Source organism: Syngnathus scovelli, chromosome 11 (genome assembly GCF_024217435.2).
Source record: "Syngnathus scovelli strain Florida chromosome 11, RoL_Ssco_1.2, whole genome shotgun sequence".
Lineage (NCBI taxonomy): Eukaryota > Metazoa > Chordata > Actinopteri > Syngnathiformes > Syngnathidae > Syngnathus > Syngnathus scovelli.
The window spans coordinates 12467690-12482318 of record NC_090857.1 but is presented as its reverse complement, the minus strand read 5'-3'; the positions used below and the strand labels follow the sequence as shown (position 1 = coordinate 12482318).

At 46.2% G+C, this 14629-nt stretch overlaps 2 protein-coding genes across 4 annotated transcripts; one reads left to right on the top strand and one right to left on the bottom strand.

The window, feature by feature from the left end:
• The first annotated feature begins 421 nt into the window (after positions 1-421).
• pck1 (phosphoenolpyruvate carboxykinase 1 (soluble)) lies at positions 422-4764 on the top strand. Its single transcript, XM_049734577.1, has 9 exons — positions 422-503; positions 1197-1449; positions 1789-2177; positions 2245-2432; positions 2508-2670; positions 3050-3274; positions 3382-3513; positions 3729-3824; positions 3949-4764. Exons 1-9 carry the CDS (start codon positions 470-472, stop codon positions 4404-4406), a joined length of 1938 nt encoding a protein of 645 aa, XP_049590534.1. The 5' UTR covers positions 422-469; the 3' UTR covers positions 4407-4764.
• Positions 4765-8823: 4059 nt separating this feature from the next.
• Positions 8824-14292, bottom strand: hp1bp3 (heterochromatin protein 1, binding protein 3). Of its 3 annotated transcripts, XM_049734575.1 has the most exons (13): positions 14141-14292; positions 13098-13178; positions 12819-12987; positions 12309-12386; positions 12045-12201; positions 11823-11960; positions 11681-11740; positions 11469-11608; positions 11038-11128; positions 10782-10941; positions 10570-10681; positions 10191-10337; positions 8824-10038 (listed from the first exon to the last, which is right to left on the bottom strand). In XM_049734575.1, the coding sequence occupies exons 2-13, from the start codon at positions 13162-13164 to the stop codon at positions 9438-9440; spliced, it is 1920 nt and encodes a 639-aa protein (XP_049590532.1). In that variant the 5' UTR covers positions 13165-13178; positions 14141-14292; the 3' UTR covers positions 8824-9437. The 3 variants fall into 3 exon arrangements, with proteins under 3 accessions (XP_049590532.1, XP_049590531.1, XP_049590533.1); XM_049734574.1 differs by having other exon boundaries at positions 11469-11740; XM_049734576.1 differs by lacking the exon at positions 12309-12386 and having other exon boundaries at positions 11469-11740.
• Between the last annotated feature and the right edge of the window lie 337 nt (positions 14293-14629).

Below are 14629 nucleotides of genomic sequence, written 5' to 3'. Positions count from 1 at the left end.
AACCCAGCGGCGCCTGGAAAACGGACCGATGATGATGACATTGAGAAAACATAGCAGCGGCTGGAAAAGGCTGGACCGAAAGACAATGCGGAGCTGCTTATTATGGCAGCGTATCCAGTGGCGGAGTCACTCCGTCAACTTACGTCATAATAGGTCAAAGTTCAAAGGCAACTGCTGCTCATTATGGTATGTTTTATCTGTGCTGTGGTGGGGGCTGCAGATAAGATGATCAATAATCAATAGGCTGTAAAGTCTTCATCAAACCACTCCGGTCAACGGCTCAAACGGTTCTGGAATGAATCATTCACTTCGTAAAGAACAACTTGGTCCGGACGCACTTGAGATCCCCCCCGCCCCCCCACCCCCCCACCCCCTACCTGGGCCAGGCCCTGCACTCACGTGTGATATGCCAAATGATAAAAAGAGCGCAACTTAGTGAGACACACGCACACTGGCATATACACGGTGGATGACATCGCCACAGCGGAAACACGATAAATCAGGTCGGTCATCTTCACTTCTTCACCAGATAAATCACATTTTATGTTATCACTGGTCACTTCCTTTCTCGAATAATAGAGGGGTAAATTAGTTGCGTGAGGCATTCCACAGAGTCCAGGATACAGAACATCTCATTGTGCATGTCCAAGTCACCAAATAGTCAGTTGGTTATTTATGCTTATTTCACTAGTTTTTTTACCTTGTAGATGTTATATAAGGCAGCCAGTCAGTCTGATAGCAACCAACTTGGTTATTTGGTTCATCAGCTAGTTAGGAAGTTCATTTGTTTGATGGCTGGTTTGTTCATCTGCTTTGTGCTAGTTCTCATTTATTTATTTATTTATTTATTTATTTATTTATTTATTTATTTATTTATTTATTTATTTATTTATTTATTTATTTATTTATTTATTTATTTAATTCATTGGTTGCTTGCTTTGTACATTGGGTGGTTTATTTACATAGTTGGTTAATGCGTTCATATATTGGTCATTTGGTTCATTTGGTGTTGTCCACTACTTCATTCTTGGTTACAAGTATTTCTCGTTGATTACTTGGTTAGTTTGTGATACACTTTTGTCACCATGTGAGGTGGTTATTTCTTTATCTCGTTTATTTTTTCATTCTGTACTGAGTTTCTAATTGACTGTCAGTATTTCTTTGACCCAAGACCATTTCTCCTTCTCATCCTCCAGCATCTTCCCCTTTGTCAGAGTCGATCGTGATGCCTCCTCAGCTACAGTCCTCAAAGCGGGACGGGCCTCAGGTTCTGCAGGGCGAGCTGAGCGCCCTCAGTCCGCCCGTCAGGGAGTTTGTGGAAGCCAATGTGACACTTTGCCAGCCTGATGCCCTCCACATCTGCGATGGCTCCGTCGAGGAGAACCGGGCCATCCTGGCCCAGCTGGAGGAGCAAGGGCTGATCAAGAAGTTGCCCAAGTACCACAACTGGTAGGTGGAGTGGAGCGCATGAAATGCTTGCAGTGAGTCTGGACTGTTAAGGCTGTCGCGCTTGTCCGTGTACAACAGAGCTGAAAGAAAACCAGCCAAAACAATCCCCTTCCACGTTACACACACCAGGCTTTTTAGAAAAGTAACCACTCAAGTGTTGAGACCATGAATCAACACGTTTGTTTTTTTCCAATTCACACATTTCCTTCACTTTTCACTTCCCCCAGAATTTCCCTTCCCACACTTGTTGGAACTCTTTTATTCATGCTCCCCATTTGCGTGACTCTTCAGCGGACATGTTCCTGTACTTCCCTCAACTTGAGCTTTTCCCTTCTGCAGCTGGCTGGCCAGGACGGACCCTCGGGACGTAGCCCGCGTGGAGAGTCGGACGGTGATCGTGACCCGCGAGCGCCGTGAAACGGTGCCTACGCCTCTGGAGGGTGGCGTCAGCCAACTGGGCAGCTGGATGTCACCCGAGGAGCTCGACAAAGCTGTCTCCCAGCGTTTCCCGGGTTGCATGAAGGGTCGCACCATGTACGTGATCCCTTTCAGCATGGGACCCGTTGGATCCGCGCTGTCCAAGATGGGTGTGGAGTTGACTGACTCGCCCTACGTCGTGGCCAGCATGAGGGTGATGACCCGGATGGGGAAGGCGGTTCTGGACGTCCTTGTGACCGGCGACTTTGTCCGATGTCTGCACTCGGTTGGCTGCCCGCTGCCACTTCAAAGTATGCCGACTCCTCTCAAAACTTGACTGGAGGCGAAGATCTAAGACTGCACGTCTCCTGTCTTAAGGGCCTCTGGTGAACAACTGGCCTTGTAACCCCGAGCAGACGCTCATCGCCCACATCCCAGAACGCCGGCAGATCATCTCTTTTGGGAGCGGATACGGGGGCAATTCTCTGCTTGGCAAGAAGTGCTTCGCCCTTCGCATCGCCTCACGCCTCGCCAAGGAGGAAGGCTGGCTGGCAGAACACATGCTGGTAGGACGCCAAATTGTCTCATTAGTCTGCCAGAAACCACCCTGCGGAATTGCTATTGATTTGTGTCTGGCTCAGATCCTGGGCATCACCAACCCCACAGGCCAGAAGAAGTACATTGCAGCAGCATTCCCCAGTGCCTGCGGGAAGACCAACCTGGCCATGCTGAGCCCCACGCTGCCCGGCTGGAAGGTGGAGTGCGTGGGAGACGACATTGCCTGGATGAAGTTTGACCACCAAGGTTCAGAGTTATAGGTTGTGCGCGGTCCCTCTCCGATGTTTCTTTTTCTTATTGCTCCTGTCGTTCCCTTCTCATCAGCTCAGTGGCCTAGTAGTAGAGTGTCCGCCCTGAGACTGGAAGGTTGTGGGTCCCCGGCCGGGTCATACCAAAGACTATAAAAATGGGACCCATTGCCTCCCTTCTTGGCACTCAGCATTAAGGGTTGGAATTGGGGGGGTTAGATCACCAAATGATTCCCGAGCGCGGCACCGCTACTGCTCACTGCTCCCCTCTCCCCCAGGGGATGGATCAAAATCACATGGGGATGGATTAAATGCAGAGGACAAATTTCACCACACCCAGATGTGTGTGTGACGATGATCATTGGGACTTTTATCAGGTCGTCTGCGAGCCATCAACCCAGAGAACGGCTTCTTTGGAGTAGCACCGGGCACCTCCGCCAAAACCAACCCCAATGCCATGGCCACCATTGCCAAGAACACCATTTTCACCAATGTGGCAGAGACCAGCGATGGAGGCGTGCACTGGGAAGGCATGGATGAGTCTCTGCCCCAGGATGTCACCGTTACTTCCTGGAAGAACAAACCTTGGAGCCCAGAAGATGGTGAGCCTCGGTGAAAACATCAATGAAAACCAAAGACAACAACAACAAAATCCAAAAATGTAGGTCGATCAGTCGAGATAACAAGTCAACCTTGCTTGTTTCTTTAGGAGAACCTTGCGCCCATCCCAACTCCCGCTTTTGCACTCCGGCCGATCAGTGTCCAATCATCGACCCACTGTGGGAATCGCCCGAAGGTGTCCCGATTGAGGCCATTATCTTCGGGGGACGCCGGCCTGAAGGTGAGCAGGAGACTTGAGGTTCCAGACAAGATGTCTTGGTACATTTCTTACGCAGTTGGAAAGGCACATGAGCCACTACAAGAAATGAACCAATTTTACAGATCATCGACAAATTTGGACCAGAGAAAGCCAAGTATACTGTAAAGTTTGCAGTGTAAACACAAAAGGACCCCTAAAGAATGTGTGATGTCTAAAACCTTCTTCCCTATTTTTAGGTGTGCCACTGGTCTACGAAGCATTCAACTGGCAGCACGGTGTCTTTGTCGGTGCCGCCATGCGTTCAGAGGCCACTGCCGCAGCAGAACACAAAGGTACGTATCGGAAGAAGCTTGAAGGCTTAGGTCAGGACTTGCACATCTGATCTATTGCCACGGAATGGTAAGAAGTAGCATGAAGAAGGGAAGTCGACTTAATTCTCCTCATTCCTGGCCGCAGGCAAGGACATCATGCACGACCCGTTCGCCATGCGCCCCTTCTTCGGCTACAACTTTGGTCACTACCTCGCTCATTGGCTGAGCATGGCGGAGCGTCCCAATGTCAAACTGCCCAAGATTTTCCACGTCAACTGGTTCCGCAAAAGTCCCACCGCTGGTTTTCTCTGGCCCGGATTTGGCGAAAACATCCGTGTCTTGGACTGGGTGTTCCGCCGGCTAAATGGCGAGGCCGGAGCAAGGCTCTCTGCCGTGGGCTATCTACCGTCCCGTGATTCCCTAGACCTGGATGGCCTGAGGGACCCGGTGGACCTGGACCAGCTCTTTGCTCTGGACCGGGCTTTCTGGCAGAACGAGGCAGAAGAGGTTGCAAAGTACTTTGCCACGCAGGTGAACGAGGACCTGCCTGACGAGGTACTGAGGCAGCTGGAACTCCTTCGGCAGAGGGTGGACCAAATGTGAAAAAAGCAATAAATGTAGTTAAAGAAAATTCTTGAAGTTGGGAATCTTCACTTAGTATTTTTGGCTAACTCCGAGTGATTCAAATTGATTTGTTTCACTGTGAATCTTGCTTCATAGGAAGGTAGTAATATAGGTAGCACTCATGATAGGTAGCAATCTGTAGTATAGAGTTCTAAACAAGAGATTATATTGTTCGGGAAAAAAGGTTTTAAAACTGTAACAGAAGTTCTGTAATCTCACTCAATGGTTAGCATTCAGCGCTAACAGCTAAACGCTCAATCATCAAAGTGTTTGTGCTGCCTACATTGATTTGATGCTAAGCTATCTTTGACAAGCATTAAAGGAACACCTCGTTTTACGTATGACTTAATTTATTTTTGTATTTATCTATCCATTTTACTGATATTTGGTATTTGATATAGCTGATTTGAAAACATGTATTTGTGCTACTGCAATAAACACTAAGGAATACCAAAATTTTACTTTGTAGTTTAGGGCACCAACATGCGTACAATTGTTGAGGTGACAAACTGGTCTCATGCTGCTTCACCAAGTCTGAAGAAAGAAGACTCCAACTGACATGTTCCCAGAAAAAATGGCTTATCTGATTTTATGGTGGTATTTATCTTTTTTCACGGACCAATGACCACAGAGTAGCGCTGTGAGTGAGGTGATCAGTTTCACATGTTCCATCACATCATCATGAAAATCATTAACGGTGTATCGGGCCCATTCTGGCCTTAGCCCCCCAAAATGGAGTTTGAGGTGTCAAGATGGTTTTGAAAAGGAATTTATGCTTATGACAACAACTGATGTTAGGCAGTTACTCTGCAAGCTGAAAGGGCCATGAAATGGAAGGCGGCTTTTGGGCTAAGCGCAAGGATGAAGTTGTGAAAGTGTTCTTGAGTGTTGTTTTTCTCAACTGTTGCGTAATATGTAAAGATAATGATGCTGGACAAAGTTAATCATCACTAGCGTGTTTTCAACAGCCCTCATCTTGGCTTTGCCACTTCAGGGAAAGACACAAAAACAAGTGGAACAAGGTCCACTTGTTACAAAAACTCACAGAAGCGTGTTGATTCGTGCATGCTCATTCTGATTAGTTTCCATCAAAGCATCACAGCACAGGATGCAGTTTGCGTTGACGTGCAAGAGCAGAAGCTCAATTGAAATTATGTGTAATTAAGTGAACTGCTAGCATCCCCCTCACCTCCAATTGCCCGGCTTTACTATGTGCTAGATTTTCCCACGCGTGGGCCTCGCTGAGAAAACTTCTGGAAGCTCGGAATAAAAGTAGAAATAATAGAAGGCATTTGGGTCCACCTAAAATGTTTGACATTTGACACCATGCAGCATTTCCACGCAAGGCGGACGGTGCCTTTCAGAAAACTGGGAAAGCGGCAAATTGCAGGGAAAATTACAGGCCGACTGTGTGTGTCCGTGTGTCAGTGTGTGCTGAGTCTGCTCACTGTGTTTGGTTTGCAGTCTGAACAGCAACAGCACTTTCCAGGATGTGCACGCACACACACATATACATTCAGTCGAATGTAGTTAATAGATTTCTGCCTATCCATAACTCACTGCTGTGAATGACATTTATGTACATATTTGAGCCTACATACATGTACATATTTGACAACTCCGCCTCCTCCACCTCCTCAAGCAAATCACTAGCCAGCGAAAAAACAAGACAACAAAATCGATGTCATCGGCTCTGAAAAAAAAAGATGCAATCGTCACCGCAGGATCCCTGATCAGAACCCGTCCGATCTTGTCTTACCCATAGCGACCCTCCCAGGCGGGACAACCACACCACAACCAAGCTAACTTTAGCGACCATGCTAACGTTAGCGGCCATTTCCCTGTGAGGGGCACTGTTGCATAAAGACCGGACGCTAGTGGGCACTGGATTTGATAGGATCTGAAAACATGGCATTACAGCTGGGCGTCGGCGCTGCCCGGGTTGTGGGAGACGAAGGCGAACTGGGAGTCGCTGGGCTGAGCGGTGGACAGTGACACTCTACGAAGGGCGTGGGTCATCAGAAGAGTATGCAGACAGGTTGGAGCACATAACCATTGTTAAGTGGTTAGAAAAAAAAAAAAGGAAATAAACATCCATACCGTTTCATCCTCGTCGTACATTTTCACGCTTTTATGGAGAACTTGAGGGATACAGGCCTACTTTTCTTGGATGTCTGACAGCACAAGTACAGTAGTACAGAAAATGGATGGGGGAAAAAAATGCTTTTGAACTTGTAACAATTTGAAAGTCAAGCAGCAGGACTTACATTCAGGGTCTTCAGGTTCCTGTGCAACTGCTCCATCTGATCATCTAGGCAGCTGTTGTGCACCAAAAACGACCCGACATACTTTGGAGCCAAAATGGGGCATTAGATGTAGAATAATGGCGGTAATATACTAATAGTGCTGACCTCAGCTGATCGGATCACTGCACCATCCTCTCTAACTGCTGTTTTTCCCATGCCGTCTGGAGATTTCTGCACATATGCATACAGTTTACATCAATGTACAAAGAGGAAGAATTCTATTAATTGTTAAGTTGAACAGCAGTTTTTTGTCAACTTTATCTTGTCAAATCAAATCAAAAGAGAATCACCGACAGACTAAAGGCATATAGCCAATCTCTGCGTTTAGGATGCCCTCACACTGATATAGTAGATACTCTATCTCGGGGGTCTCAAAGTCCTGTACTCGGGGGCCGCATTCCTACGTTTTCCAAGTTTCCCTGATTCAAATGATCAGTTCATCCTCACGTTCTGCAGCAGCCTGATAATTGAATCAGGTGTGTTTAACAAGGGAAACTTGGAAAACATGTAGGAATGCGGCCCCCGAGGACTGGAGTTTGAGACCCCTGCTCTATCTGATAAGCATTGGATTTTTATCCACTTTGAAGGTCCACATTGCAATTATACATATCCCAAGCACCACTTGGACATATGTTACTTGAACAGTGTTCAAATTTTATGCTATGTACTCAAAGTTGACACGGAAATTCCAATTTAGTTTGTCAATTATTCACACTATTTCATCTGGGGGAAAACAGTTATAAAATTTAAAAAAAAATCCCAAATTGGAAGTGGTATAGAAAGTGGATCATGGATGACATGTTTCTTGTGTTGCATCTCACCATATTCCACAATTACACACAAGCAAGTTGGCAGATGTAATGAAAACAGCTAATTAAAACATTCTAAGTCTTTGAATTATCTCGACAAGTTTCCTCCATAAAAAACAACAACAGTCAACAGTGTCTCAACAGTCGCGGAACGTCTCCCTTCTCAATCGAGATCGTCTTCGTCGATGCCCCTGCCACCTTTAAAGTTAAAAAAGTTAAGTTAAAGTCCCAATGATCATCGTCACGCACACATCTGGGTGTGGTGAAATTTGTCCTCTGCATTTAACCCATCCCCGTGTGATTTTAATCCATCCCCTGGGGGAGAGGTGAGCAGTGAGCAGCAGGGGTGCTGCGCTCGGGAATCATTTGGTGATCTAACCCCCCTATTCCAACCCTTGATGCTGAGTGCCAAGCAGGGAGGAAATGGGTCCCATTTTTATAGTCTTTGGTGTGACCCGGCCGTGGTTTGAACTCACAACCTTCCAGTCTCAGGGCGGAGACTCTACCACTAGGCCACTGGGCTTTAGTCACCTGAAGTCCGGCTGTCCGAGTTCGGCTGGTGCTTCGACCCAGGTATTCTGTTCAAGCCGAGATAACAGGTGGGTGTTGGGTTAGAGGAGAGGGCGAGGAACGGGAAGCGAAGTTACGTGCTTTTCGTCTTGGTGTTGCCTCTTGGTTCTCACCTCTCACATTGCTACTTGTAATTGTTGCGACGTCACAAGTCAGAAGTAGCATACCTCCACGCGATGGAATTTCATATCGCCCCGCCCCCTAATTGTTATCACGCTCACGGCTAAATGAATAAATGTGCTGTTTCTTTTAAACTTTAAGGTCTAAATAAGTTTGCTCACAATTAAATCAGTCTAGAAACTTGGAATTAAAGAAATAAATGTATATTATCATCATTTTAGTTGTGGAAATAATGTTTTATTCTATACCTGTTTTTTGTTTTTTCCAAATTTGAACTATTTTAGTAATAAAAAGGTCAGTTTCATTCTACTGTAATTCAGTCATAAAAGAACTTCATCCAGTGTATGTGTTTGTGTATTGTCTTTTTTCAGTGTGATAGTTACATTGCCTTGGCACACATTTTCTGTTTCTTTCATTTTTGTTTAAACCAGCAACGAAGAGAGCTCCCCTCACCCCCTCAATACATCAAAATGTAAGAAAATCTAAACTAACAATATTAAAGTACTGTACATACATGTACAGCTAATGCACTGAAAAAAATAACACTTATTGTATATGTTCTTGTGTATGGGAGGCAAAGGGGGGGGGAAGTCATGTACAAATAGCCATTTTATTACTTGGAAAAAAGGCTTAACAACACAAAAAATACACATGCAGGGGGTGGAGACGCTACCCTAAGCAGCTTTTTTCTTATTCACAACAAGGCGCTGCGCACCGAATTACAGCTGTGAAGCATTAAAACCAGTTTTTTTTTTAATCACACACATACATTCATATGTATATACATAAAAATAAAACATGGGACATTTGATGTTTGGACGTATAAGAAGAGCAACAACGCATATTTATATATTTTTTAACAGGCTGCTTCTTTGAACCACAGTGTTAGAACAGGCTGAAGGTCTGAACTAAAATGACCATTTCACTTCCTGGAATAAAACCAGCTGCCAACACGGAGCGGACCAGGTAAATTTAAAAAAACTAAAATAAAAAAAAAAATAAAAAAGAAAGCTACATGGCCCTCACTTATAGGATGTCAGGCCTGAGCTGAAGTGCGCTTCTCTACAAACGTATTAAAAGCAAACTGATGGTACCACCTTCTTCTATGTTGGATATGAGAAAAATAAAGGAACGACTGCCCCATTAAGAAAGGGGAAGACAAATAAGGGAGCACTGATGAAAACGGAGGTGGTGAGACTCAGGGCTCAGTTCTTTCCTCTCTTGGACTTCCGGGTGGACCCCTTGCCAGAAGCTGCTTTTTTGGCAGGGGGCTTACCGCTAGCATCAGCTCCAGAGCGCCTGGACTTTGCTCTCCCTGCTGGCTTCTTGGCCACTGGCTCTTCAGGCTCCGCTGGCTCTTCAGGCTCCGCTGGCTCTTCAGGCTCCGCTGGCTCTTCAGGCGTCGGGTCTTCCTGCTTTGAACGCTTGGTAGTGCCTCTTTTAGCAGGCTGCTTGGCTGGTGATGCTGGCTTGGAGCTCTTTGCAGAGCCCCGCTTCTTTGGGGCCACGGGCTCCTTTTTCAATTCAGGCTTCTTCTCCTTGGGCTCCTCTTCCTCTGGCGGGGTGGCAGGTCGCTTGGATCCCCGTCTGTTCAAGCGTTTAACAGTGGGCATCTTTGGCCTCTTGGCAGCTGCTCGCCTCTTAACGGGCGTGGTGGCTTTAGAAGTTGATGCCTTGGCTTTAGTCACCTTCTTGGCCGCCACTTTCTTGGCGGGAGAAGTTTTGGCCAGGGGGCGTCCTTTGTCTGTGCTGGCCTTCTTGGCAGCAGGAAGCTGGCGGACCCTGGGAGGGGGTCTCCTCGTGGACCTGCAGTCAAATCAAAACAAGTCACAGACTTGAACATCGAAATGACTAAAAGTCATTCTCAACTCATGTTTTATAAATAGGTAGTAATCGATATTAGGTTTGGGGGTGCACAATAACTATTGGATCGATAAGAGAACAGTTGGAGTACGCACTTCTTTCGCACGGGAGCTTCGTCCTCAGAGTGTTCCATCTCATCCTCTTCGGACTCCTCCTCCTCTTCAGATGCAGCTCTCCGCCTGGACCTGGAGGAGGGCTTGGTGGACACCTTGTTGAACTTGTCCGGATACAGGGTAGTTGGGCTGAACACAGGCAAATGAATGAATTGTCTTTTTTTCTGAAGTAAAGCGGGGCAGTGGTAGTCTGCACTAATAGTTGAGAGGTCTAGATGTTTATTTTATTTATTTCCATGGAAAGTGTGGATTGGCCTATTTGTGCATTTAGTCAATATAGACAGAACACCAGTGATAAATTCATATTGAGATACTTTAATTTTGAAGAAAAAAAAAAAGCTTTTTGAACAAGAAGTATTACCTTGGGTAGAACGGAAAGCAGAGCCTGTAAGTCCCCGTGAAACCATGACCGGTGATCTGCTCCATCCAGCCGAGGACTTTACATTTTGTCAGGGTCCTCCTCAGATTGGCCACTTAACAGTATACACATTCAGTTTGTCTTTTGTCATACAAAAATATGGCTGGCGATGTAGCGGTTTTACAGGCATGTCCTCTAGAGGGGGCCAGACTCACCTAGCTGGTACTCCTTGGCATCCTTGTTGGCATCAACTAAATACTTGCGCAGTGTAGTGGTGCTGCATGTCTTGGGCTCGTTCATAGCCGTGATGGCCGCCAAGATGGCGTCCTCCAAGGTGCCGCCTTTCAGGAGCACTTGGTTGCCGGTACGTTTCAGCTGTGATAAAATGGTTTGAATTAAAAATGCTTGCATTACTTGCAGTTATATGAGGGTTTACAATACTTAGATGTGTAGAAATGAAGGTGACTTTACCTGGAACGTTCCGGAGGCTCCCTTCCCTGTAATTTGCTCCAGTTGTCCTCGCTCCACCGCCTTCACCAGGGCTGACTTCAGAACTTCTGGTCTGGGGGGGAATCATTGACGGTACATCAAACCAAAGTTCCGCAACAGAAAATTCATCATGTTATACAGAACGCAGTAAGGCGGAATTTTACTTTCACAGAGCAATCTGCAATTTGACATTGTGACAGCAGCATTTACATTAGAATGGAAACAACAAATGCCTACAATTGCTTTTGAGTACAGGGCAGGAGAAGAATGTATTCAATTTAAGACCCACATAGCAGAATGTCCTTCAACGCGCACACGCGCACACACGCGCGCGCACGCACGCACGCACGCACGCACGCACGCACGCACGCACGCTCGCACGCACGCACGCACGCACGCACGCACGCACACACCTGTTCTCGATGTTAAAACTGGGGAAGTGCTGCTCCAAGTACTTCTTAATCAGCAGGTACGAAGCCTCCTTGGGCTCACACAGACGTGTAATGATGAGCGGCAGAGCGTCTCCAAGCGCCTCCTGCTTAGAACCAGCCTTCTGTGACACACACCGCCCGCCATCGTCACCATCAGCATTTGTGACATCAATTCTTGTGGACCAGGCACTTACTTTGGACGCAGAGGTCATCTTACCGATGGCGAAAGTGCCCGAGAGGCCTTTGCCCTTCAGCTAAGAGCACAGTGCAAGAAAAACACGTTGTGATGAGCAGTGAAGGAGGTTTTAAACGGGCGTCTTGATTTGGCTATTTCACCTGTTTGATGGTGCCCTTCTCCAGATGCCTCTTCATCGCCTTCTTGATGTGAAACTTCTTCTTGTCTAGCTCCATGTCGGGGCACTTTTTGGCAATGTACTTTATGACCGACTGGTAGGAAACTCCAGACCCTTGTGACTGTACAAAAAGAAGGTTTTGACATGTATGAACCTTTGCTTGACTTGCACGCACGCGCGCACGCGCACACACACACATACACACCGTGATGGCTTCGATGAGGAGATGATCCAGTCTGTTCTGCGTGCCGGCGTAATTGGAAACAGGAAGCTTCTTTCTGGCAGTGACGCTGGCCCAGACTGGGATGGTCCTTTTCACCTTCTTGACTTTGGCTTTCTTGTACTTGTAGCCATCCTTCAGCCTGGAAGAAGAGAGACAGCGAGGAGAATTGAGTGTCGTAGCTCATCAAAGCCAAGGAGCGATATTTCACTGTGATGGTTCCCACCCTTATCTCTATCGCATCCTCACCTTAGTAGGAGAACATAGCAGTGTGTTGCGCACTGGCCAGCCACGCAGTCCTTGCATTTGTCACTCTGTCCGGATAAACTGAAAATTTGAGAACATCTGTCTTAATAAATAAGTCGTAGCTACTTTAGCGCACTCCCGTTTGCTCAGAAGAACAAGAAGAGACGTTACCACAGTCATGAAAAGCCAAAATAATAGACCAGAAGATGTTTTCACAATAAAAAGAAAAGTGAGATTAACTATGAGTTAACAATACAAAAAATGCAATTAAATATTTTAATCGCTTGAAAGCGTTTTACCCCCGAGTCAACCAAACCTTTTGTTTCTAATCATCTGATCTGCAATCTAAAATCATCTCACAGTGGGAATGTAACATCACACCAGGGAGGAGCGAGCAGCCTGCCATTAAAGGGCGGAGCTATGGACCATGTGAGCAGATAAAAGAGCTATCAGAGTGAAATATCGCAGCAGGTCCCCCGTTGTGGTGACTGGGTGCACTCGTGGAGAACTCACTCTTTTTTCTCTGTCCCGTCATCCAACTTGTCACAGGCCCCATCGTCCGCTTTCTCGTCGTTCTCAGCCGCGTCGCATGCCTTTGCCTCGCTCTTGGCAGTGGTCTCCACGGAGGACACGGGCGGATCACCTTCAACGGATGGAGACTCCTTGGGGGTGTCTTCGTTCCCTGATCATCATGAAAAAAAAAAGGAAATTCACGGAAGGTTACTTTGGCTCTATGTTGCTTCATAAATAGCCATATTTAAGCTCAGAGTTTATCCTCTTCGCGGTCCTCACCTATCTCAACTGCAGCCGAAGGGGGTTTCTCCTGCGTTGGAGTTGCTGCTGCTCGGCGAATCGGCATCACAGGAGGGTGATCTGCAAATGTTTTAGGAAAAAAATAGACAATGCCAATGCTGCTTCACATACATACATACAGGACGCTACATTGAGCTGGTTAGGCGATCCAACATCATGTGCATGACTACCAAACTTTTATTTTGACCAATCCTCGCTTCTAAAAAGATTAGTTTGTGACAGCCCTAGTGTAAACTCCTCAACAAATGTGAAAAATGGTACAATACTCGACCCTTATTCTTTCAAAGTTGTCTGTTATGCAGGGCTGTCACTATCATGTACTTTTATGACCAATAATTCTATTATTCCAATTGAGTATCAGATAATTTTATTTTGCATAGTGTATTACAGTCACGTTTTCCCAATTGCTGTTTATTACAAACAAATGTGTGATTTAAAAGAAAAAAAACTTAACTAGGCAATCACAAGTGTGGCGCGGTGACTACTGGTGAACACATCCGCCTCACAGTACAGTGGTCCAGGGTTCGATTCTGGATTCTTGCTTTTACTAGGTACATGTTTTTTTTCAATATGCAATTTAGGGAAACTCGGTAACGTACTAATAAATATCTACCTTGATGTCCAGAACGATATGCATACGGTGGAGAAAATGGGGGGGGGGGGGGCTAGTTCAGGGCCCATCACTGTGAAAGGATTCAAACAGGCAAATTTTACTCCAATTCGCAGAGGCCCCACGCCGTTTAAGAGAATAAAACTGTCAAATGCACGAACTCCCCCGGGGGTCGACAAAGCATTTCGAACCGGTTGCTCTCTTAGAACTCCTGACCAATGTCGGCAGAAGAAAAATCGCCAATTTCGCCATTTTGTCCTCTGGTTAATGTTACACGCACACACAGTATCGACACACATATAGAGCGGTGGTGGTGATGGCGTCGCGGGAGCATTGCAAGAACTCGCCCAGGCCTGCAACAATTCCCACGTACGGCATTCCGAGCTCCTCTGTAACTGCAACGCAAACTTACCTTTGACTTTAAGGGGAAAAACTGGAGATATTCGCGAGTTAAAAATGAGTATCCGAGCCTTTATTTCGATTCCTCTGTTTACGGGCCCCGCCCCACTAGAGTGCTGTGTGACGTCAAGGCGTATCGACTGTCATGGCGGACCGCTGGCAAATCGACTCTACCACCATTTCCTTCACCTCGTTCTTTGTTTTATTAGAACTACCTAATCGGATTTATCCACAAATTTCAAGTTCACGTCATGGTCAATTGAAATTTATGGGAATAAAATAGTCTTTAATTCAATATTATGGTTTAAATTTATCCCCGTCTGTATTAAAACAAGACTCTTTTTAAGACACCCCGTAATTAAATGCAACTCTTATTTACCGTGGCAAATCAATTATGAGGCTTGCCGGCTACAAACATGACCGTGTATCGAGAGGAACTGCGCCTATGGTTTATGGGAGTTGTGGTCCAAAAGTGTAGTGACCGCGAAAGTATACGATTATG